The sequence below is a fragment of the Rhinopithecus roxellana genome, chromosome 8 (assembly GCF_007565055.1).
Source record: "Rhinopithecus roxellana isolate Shanxi Qingling chromosome 8, ASM756505v1, whole genome shotgun sequence".
NCBI lineage: Eukaryota > Metazoa > Chordata > Mammalia > Primates > Cercopithecidae > Rhinopithecus > Rhinopithecus roxellana.
The window spans coordinates 92090355-92099293 of NC_044556.1; the positions used below are offsets into that span (position 1 = coordinate 92090355).

Sequence of the window (8939 nt, forward strand, 5' to 3'; positions counted from 1 at the left end):
ACTCCGTCTCAAAAAAAAAAAAAAAAAAAGATATTTTTTAGTAGGTGAATGGATCAATAAACAGTGGTCCATCCAGATTCTGGAACGCTATTCGTTTCAAAAAAGAAGCAAGTTATTAAGGCATGAAAAGACATGGAGGAAACCTAAACGCCTACCACAAAGTGAGGGAAGCCAGTGTGAAGGGGCTACAGAGGCACAATTCCAACTACAGGACATTCCAGAACACCTGGAAACTATGGAGACAGTGAAAACATCAGTGGTGGCCAGGAGTTAGGGGAGAATGATGAATGAGCGGAGCACAGAGGATTAAGGGCAATGACATTATTTTGTATGATCCTATAATGACAGATATGTGGTGTTATATATTTATCTAGAACCATGGGACACCATGCCAAGAGTGAGCCCACATGGAGACTGCGTACTCTGGGTGCCGACGGCATTGTCAACGGAGGTTCATCAATCATGGTGGATGTTCCTTCTGGTGCAGGGTATTTTTGCTGGGGGAAGTTGTGTGAGGGGATTAGGGGAATATGGGAACTCTCTGGACTTTCTACTAAAATTTGTTGTGACTATAAAACTGCTTTAAAAAATAAAGCCTATTTTAAAAAACCCTAAAAACCATTGATATTAGGGTGTACATTTCTTGTTCCCCCAAAGGCAAGGCTTTCCCCAGTGTCCCTGCACCCTTATCTCTGTTCCTCTTCCGTAATCAGCACCCAAACAGTGCACCTCCCAGGATGCCCCAGCCAGGTGAGGACAGGGAACTGCCGCCCGTTCCCTCTTGCCACAAGCCCCACAGCTGTGTCTTAATGTCCCCAGTGTCCAGGGCCACGGAATCTTGTGCTCACTGATTGTGAGGACAGAACTGAACAGAGGACTCACCGGGCAGGTGACTTTTGGCCACCTTCCTCCTCTCAGGGAGGAGAGGGCTGGAGATGGAGCAAGAGAGACCCTCCACAGCCTTGTCCCAGAGCATCAAGCTGGACGTCACAGCCCAGAGCCCGGTGGTGGCCGAGGCTGAGAGATTGGTCACAGCAGGCCTAGCCTGGCCCCTGAAGTCTCGCCATTCCACCCAGGGCTTGGGGAACCAGCCTGCTGATGTGCACTCCACCTTGACTCCACCCTGCTATTCCATCACCTGGATTCTGGGGTCTGTGCCCAGCCCTGAAGGAAGAGACAGCGGCTTGAATCTTTGCAGCCATGGCTGCTTCTATTTAAAGGAAAAACAAAATCTTGAGGATTTCCAATGTATTTTGGCAATTTCACAAACTGCCTACCCTGTATCACATGCCATCCTTAACAGAGTTCCCCCATTTCCCAGACAAAATAGGGCAAGGAAAGCGGAAAAGGCCCAGGAAGATTGAATAAGCATCCTGTGTTGCAGAAGTAGAATTCACGGCACAAGATGGGACCCAGGCTTGTCTGCTTCAAAGCACAAGTTCTGAGTCACTCGGGAAACCTCCTGTATCTCAAGACTCTCTTCTCTCTCGGTCTCTCTGTTTCCTGTCATTATTTCTCTGTCTCTCTCTTCTTCCCCGTTTCTGTTGCTTACTCTCTTTCTCACTCTCTTTTACTGTCTCTCTGTCTCTGTCTTTCTCTCTTTCTGTCACTGACTCTCTCAGTCTCTTTGTCTGTTTCATTCTCTCTGTGTTTCTCTCAGTTTCTCATTCTCTCTGTCTCTCCTTTTATTCTCTGTCTCTGCTTGTCCCTCTCCCTCCATCTCTCTCTCTCCTCATCTCTATAATTCTGTCATTCTTTCTTCACCTATCTCTGTCTTTCTCTCCATCTATCTTTCCACCTCTGTCTGTCTGTCCCTGCTTCTTTCTCATTCTATCTCTCCATCTCTGTGTCTCTCTCATTCTCCCCATCTCTCTCTTTCCCTTCCCTTCACTTTCCAGTCCACTGGTATAAGGAGGGAAAGGAAGATGAGGAAGGTGATCCCGTCTTCACAGCTGCACTTTCCAGGAGCAGCGCAGGCCAGCACGGCAGCTGCGATAGTGCACTCTCACCCTCCTGAAAAGCCCCCCACCTGAACATGCTGGGCCCTGAGGCCATGCCTGGAAGTAGGACTGATAGCCAGCTAGCCACCGGCCTCACCTGCCACCTGCACCTGCACAATGGCCTAGCCGAACTTTACACCATCCTTGAAGTGGCAGCAGTATGTCCTGTTGTCGAAGGTGGTGACCCTGTGAATCCTCACCATGGCCTTGCCCCTGGCCACGTGGTCACTCATGAAGGTAGTCCTTCCTCTGTACTGCGACTTTTGTTCTCCATCCATGTCCATCCCTGTCTCATGCACGTGCACAGCCAGGGAGGCCTGACACCTGTACCACCTCAGCTCCATGTCCTTGGCACTGATATTGGGGAACAGCTGGCACTGTAACTCCACATGTCCCCCAGCCATGGCCAGAATAGGGGCATGAGGCCCAATGACATCAAAGTCAGCTTTCCCTGGGAGAGGCAGATCAGAAAGTGCTGGGTTAGCCATGTGTAGGGAGGCCAGGGCGCTTTCCCTCTGCCCCTCCCTTATCTTGGAAGCTTTGGGGACCTCTTAAGCCCTGAGCTGCTAGGAGATGCTTCAGCTTCCTGCCATGCTGGACACACACCTCCTATGCCAGGGCACCTGCCTCGACTTGCACAAGAGTCTGTCCCACAGTTTTGACAGATGCTGGCCAGTGGGAGCTGCAGGAAGACCAGGGTGACAAAGCAGATGGGCAGGAAGTCCTCTCGATCGCACGTCATTGCCATTCCTGCCAGGTCAGAGCCATGCACTGTCACTGGGAGAGGAGCCACCGCCAGGAAGCTAACAGGTGTAGAGGAAAAATGCCATGGAAGAAAAAGAAGAAAAGGTCATTCACTCTCACTCCCAAACAAGTTATTAATACTATAAGTGGAGACAAAGCAAGCCTCATGTGCTCCTGTACCCATCTTCTCGCGGGTAACACACCTCTCACCCTAGTCCCCCTGTGGAATTCCACAAGGACATCCAGGAGGGAAGGGGTTTGATTTTCGAACCTGCTCATGAAGAGCCGCAGCCCAATCTCTAGCTGGAGACTGTCATGATACACCAGAATGCTGGGGGAGAAAACCTAGACTCGGATTAAGCAAATTCGAGGTCAGAATGACATCAGGGGATTCCCTTAATATCCTTTGCTTTCCCGCTGTCCCCATGGGGACTTCTATAGTCAGGGGCTGGGGTCTGGGCCCAATCCTCAGAGCTCTTCAGCTGGGATGGGCAGGCCAAGACCCTCATGAGTCTCTTGTGAGCATTTCTTGTAACCTCGGTTTAGAGAGCAGGTGTTGGGAAAAAGGTCTGTGGCCTTGGGCGGTTCTTCCCAGCACAGCCATCCAGGTTGGGCATTTACGTGTGTTATTAGGGAGTTGTGTGGGCACAGGCTCTTGTCCTATTTGGTTCTTGCCTTCCAGGAAGACCCTGTGGTCCTTCTGCCCCTTGGGGATGGGGAGAGGGTGGAGGAAGCAGAAACACTGAAGAGTGAACAGCGTCCTGACCATAGAAAATGCTCACCTGGCACCGAGAGCTGCTGCAGCTTCCTTGGGAAGTCCTGGCAACTTTAGGGGAATTAATTTAGTTTCCTGCCAACTCCAGGTGGGGTGTGACCCAGGCCAAACATGCTGTCTCCAGGCAGTGATGTGAAAGGCAGCCTAGACATCTGGAAAAGCCGCCAACTCCCCCAGTTTCCAGAGATTCTTTCTTTTGCTTTTTTGCAAAAGTATGTAACTGTGCCTTTTGGGCAGTTGCAGTAGAGGACAAAAAAGGCTTCCCCAGTGTGATCCCCAGTGTGGAACACCCCAGGGCTGGGGAACAGGAGATACTGCCCGCGGGGGAGGAGACAGGCCTCAAGATGGGACCCAGGCCAACTGAATGAACTGTGAATGCAGGTAGAGCCTGCAGTTATCTGGCAGTGTGCAGGCCCAGCCTAGCTGGCCTGGGTCCTTCAGGAAAGGTGTTTATGATCATATTGCAATGGCCTAATTCCCATATTGTCCCAGAGGGTTGTTCAGGGCTCATCTTCCCCAGCCTTTCGCTGCCCTCCGTGGCCGTGGGGTCATGGGAGTCTGTTCTTATTGGCAGCCTCCCTGACCCAGCTTAGAACCTTCACGCTGATTTCTTGCACCCAGTGGCCAGGCCCATTCCCTCCTCACCTTCTTGTTTGATGACTCAAAAGTCTGGGCCTTTTCCTGGGTGGTTTTTGTGAGAAAGGAGTCCTTGCTTTCCTAGAGGGAGGAGCTTCATCTGAGCACTCCCCGTGCCCGCGGGCGGTGGAGGAAATCCAAGTGCCAGGTCCCTCCTATGTCCCTCCTGGGGGAGTGTCCCTTTGGTCAACCGGTTGTTCCCCCTTTTATATGTCAGCACTTAAGAATTATGTTGTCCCTGTGATCTGCTTTTACCAGACAATGACGTGACCTAAAACTCGACTCACTTGTCTTTTCAAAAAAATTAATTGGCCAGGTGTGGTGACTCACACCTGTAATCTCAGTACTTTGGGAGGCCGAGGCAGGCAGATAGCCTGAGGTCAGGAGTTCAAGACCAGTCTGGCCAACATGGTGAGAACCCGTCTCTACTAAAAATACAAAAAAATTAGCCTGGCATGGTGGCCTGCGCCTGTAATCCCAGATACTTGGGAGGTTGAGGCAGGGGAATTGCTTGAACCAGGGAGGTGGAGGTTGCAGTGAGCCAAGATCGTGCTACTGCACTATGGCCTGGGCGACAGAGTGAGACTCTGCCTCAAAAAAAAAAAAAAAATTAATTTATTGTTAAAGACAGGGTCTCATTCTGTCACCCAGGCTGGAGTACAGAGGTGTGATCTCTGATCACTGCATTCTTGATCTCCTAGACTCAAGCAATCCTCCCATCTCAGCCTCCCAAGTAGCTGGGACCACAGGTGCACCATCATGCCTGGCTAAATTTTTGGTATTTTTTGTAGAGATAAAGTCTTGCTATGTTTCCCAGGCTTGTCTTGAACTCCCAGGCTTAAGCGATCCTCCCACTTCAGCTTATCAAAGTGCTGTGGTTACTGGCATGAGCCACTGTGCTGCATTCGGTCACACTTGTCCTGATGACTTGGGAAGGAGGGCTCAGGTTTGAACAATCTAGAGAGAGCTGCTACGATGTACAGAGCACACTGTGTTGACAGCAGATTGTGATGCCTGTTGTCAGACGAAGAGTCACGAGCACTGGGAGAAGCTATGGCGGAGAAAGGTGTCCTGGTGGTGTGGGCTTTCAGCCCATGGGTAGGTCACTTGACACAGTGGTCCTGTGCATGAGCCCATGTGTGGCCCAGAGCCTCTCAGGTGGGCAGCCAGGGCTCCTGCAGACACATTCAGCTCAACCCACCTCAGGTACAATGTTTAAAGTTCAAAGGCGGCTGGGCGCGGTGGCTCAAGCCTGTAATCCCAGCACTTTGGGAGGCCGAGACAGGTGGATCACGAGGTCAGGAGATCGAGACCATCCTGGCTAACATGGTGAAACCCCGTCTCTACTAAAAAATACGAAAAACTAGCCGGGCGAGGTGGCAGGCACCTGTAGTCCCAGCTACTCGGGAGGCTGAGGCAGAAGAATGGCGTGAACTCGGGAGGCGGAGCTTGCAGTGAGCCGAGATTGCGCCACTGCACTCCAGCCTGGGCGACAGAGAGAGACTCCGTCTCAAAAAAAAAAAAAAAAAAAAAAAAAAAAAATAAATAAATAAATAAAGTTCAAAGGCAAGAAGACAGGAGGTCACACACTTTACAATTCTATTCATATGAAATGACCAGACAGGTAAATACAGGGACAGAAAGAAAACTGTGGTTGTTGGGGCTGAGGAGATGGGGGAGATGGAAGTGGAGATGAGGAATAACTGTTTAACATTTTTGGGGTTTTACTTAGGGTGATGAAAATATTTTGGAACTAGATAGAGGTGGTGGTTGCAAAACATTGGGAACGTTCTTAATGCCACCAAATGGTATACTTTAAAATGGTCAATTTTATATTATGTAAATTTTATCTCAATTGACAAAAAAGAAAAATATTAAAAAAAGAAAAAGCAGAAGAAAAGAAAAAACAACAGAGAGTGAGAGAGAGAGAAAACAAACGAAGAAAAAAAAAAAGAGCTGCGTATCCACCCTCTTGTGGATGGGATTATGTTTAAAAAACAAGAAAACCCCCAAATTGTGTGTGTTAAAATGGGATTGTCTGGTCTTTGGTGCCCTCTGCAGGAATATGTGTCAGTGCACCAGTCCCTCTTCTCAGTTTTCTTTTTTTTTTCTTCTTTTCCTCAACTTTTATTTTAAATTCAGGGGGTACATGTGCAGGTTTGTCACATGGATTTATGGCATGACGCTGAGGTTTGGGATCTGAAAGATCCTGTCACTCAGGTAGTGAGCATAGTACTTAATAAGTTAGTTTTTCAACCCTTTCCTTTTCCCTTCCTCTCTGCTCCAGTAGTCCCCAGGGTCTCTTATTCTCATCCTTATGTCCATGCGTGCCCAGTGTTTAGCTCCCACTTATAAGTGAGAACGCGTAGCATTTGGTTTTCTGTTCCTGTATTAATTCACTTAGGATAATGGTCTTCAGCTGCATCCACGTTGCTGCAAAGGACATAATTTCACTTTTTTATGGCTGTGTAGTATTCCTTGGTGTATATGTACCACATTTTCTTTATCCAGTCGTCCAATGACAGGCACCTAGGTTGATTCCATTTCTTTGGTATTGTGAATTGTGCTGCAATAAACATATGAGTGCATGTGTCTTTTTGGTAAAATGATTTCTTTTCCTTTGGTTATATACCCAATAACGGCATTGCTGGGTCAAATGGTAGCTCTACTTTTAGTTCTTTCAGAAACTTCTGAACTGCTTTCCATGGTAGCTGAGCTAATACACTCCCACACGGTGTATAAAGGTTGCCTTTTTCTGTACAAATTTGCCAACATCTGTTAATTTTTTGACTTTTTGGTAATCGCTGTTCTGACTGGTGTGAGACGGTGTCTCATTGTGATTTTGATTTGCATTTCTGATGATTAGTTATGTTGAGCATTTTTTCACGTTTCTTGGCTGCATGTATGTCTTTTTGAGACGTGTCTGTTCAAGTCCTTTGTCCATTTTTAAATGGGGTTATTTGTTTTTAGCTTGTTGAATTGTTTAGGTTCCTTACAGATTCTGGATTTCAGCTCTTTGTGGATAGTTTGTGAGTATTTCGTGAGTATTTGAGTTTGTGAATATTTTCTCCTGTTCTGCAGGTTGTCTGTTTACTCCATTGATGGCTGCTTTTGCTGTGCAGAAGCCCAGTTTTTCCTAAGGCCCCCAAGAAGTCAGTGAGATTTTCTGTCAGAAGGAGTCCTCTTGTATTTCCCTCCCCCTCCATCTGCTGTGGACCTGGGAGCCAGCTTTGCTGTATGGGCCCTGAGCAGGCCAGTTTGTGTCCTCTTTTCTCAAAGCCCTTCTGAAAACAGTTCAACTGGTATTTTCCCTGTAGACCCTCCCTCTGTCCTATAATGGGACCAAATCCATAGGGGCAGTCTCGGAGGACAAATGGTACTTTTCCTAATCTCTCCTCCTTCTCCCTATCTCCCTGCACAAACTTTCTGCTTCCCATAACCTCTGGGACTGTGTGCACAGGGATTCCGGATCCTTTAAGTATTTAAAACGATATTTACCCAAGTCATGGATGACTTGTCTTACCTCACTCTTGGATGGTAAATTCACTCCCTGAGGCTTTGCAATTTCTGCCTACACACTGTCTAGTCTGGGCCCAAGGGGTACCTTGCAGCAACCACACCCTCCTATCTTCCCAAGGCTTCCCACTCTTTAATGCAAACCATGTATTTTTTCTCAATATTATGTAAAGTGCTCTGTAAATGTAGCTGGAAGAGCCCCCTAACAAGCAGATCTGCCAAGGAGCCCCTCCAACATGGACATTTAAGGATCGCTTTTGTGTCTTAGACTCTGGAGATGGTGTTAGTTGAATGACGACCAGGTGGGTGCAATGAAGACTAAAAGCCACTAAAAGCTGGCCACTCCTGAGGAGACAGGACTGAGCAGGGGCACGCAAGGATGCTGGGGCCTTCAGGATGAGAAGCAAGGTTCAGCAGAAGAGACAGATAAAAGAAAAAGAAAAAGTGAGATGGGATACAGCAAGCATTTAGGGAAGAAGAAGAACTAAATTAAATGAAGTAAATGAAGTAGGGTCATTTTGTATTAAACAGTGATTATTTATTCATAAAAATCTGTGTCTCAGGCATTCAGGTCCTTTGGAATGCACTAGCTAATCAAATGAACGAAAAGTTTTTCTGACCTCAGGAGTTGATATCCTTTTTCTAATGCCTCCTTGTTTTCTTCTTCTCCACGTTCTCATCTTCTTCCTACTCTCCATCCTGCTTCTCCTCCCCTCCTCCTCCCACATTTTTCTTACATTATTCTTGCATTTCTCCTTTTTCTTTCTCATTTTCCCTTTCTTTTCCTCCTCCTTTTCTGCTTCTTCCTCATTATCATGATCTTCTTTGTGGTCATCTTTTTACCCTCTTCCTCTTCCTCTTTATTTTTCTTTGCCATCTTCATCTTCTTCTCCTTGGCATCTTGTCACACGCTCATTCTTTCCTCCTCCTCTTATTCCTCCTTCCACTTCTTCCCTCCTCCTCCTTCCCTTCTTATTCCCTCCTCTCCTCTGCTTCTTCTTCTTTCTTTCTTCCTTTCTTTCCTTCTCCTTTCTTCCCTTTTCTTTTTCCTTCCTTCTTTCCTTTCTTTCTTCTTCTTCTCTTTCTCCTTCTTTCCTTTCTTTCTTTCTTCTTTCTTTCTTCTTTTTTTTTTTCTTTCTTCTTTCTTTCTTCTTTCCTTTCTTTCTTTCTTTCTTTCTTTCTTTCTTCTTTTCTTTTCTTTCTTTTTTCTTTCTTTCTTTCTTTCTCTTTCTTTCTTTCTTTCTTTCTTTTCTTTCTTTCTTTCTTTC

The 8939-nt window shown here is 47.1% G+C and overlaps 1 protein-coding gene across 1 annotated transcript; it reads right to left on the bottom strand.

The window, feature by feature from the left end:
• Window positions 1-844: 844 nt before the first annotated feature.
• BTNL10 (butyrophilin like 10) lies at window positions 845-2404 on the bottom strand. The gene is given in 2 exon segments (XM_010383041.1): window positions 845-1164; window positions 2098-2404. Coding segments are annotated over 2 exon segments (627 nt in total).
• Window positions 2405-8939: the final 6535 nt, after the last annotated feature.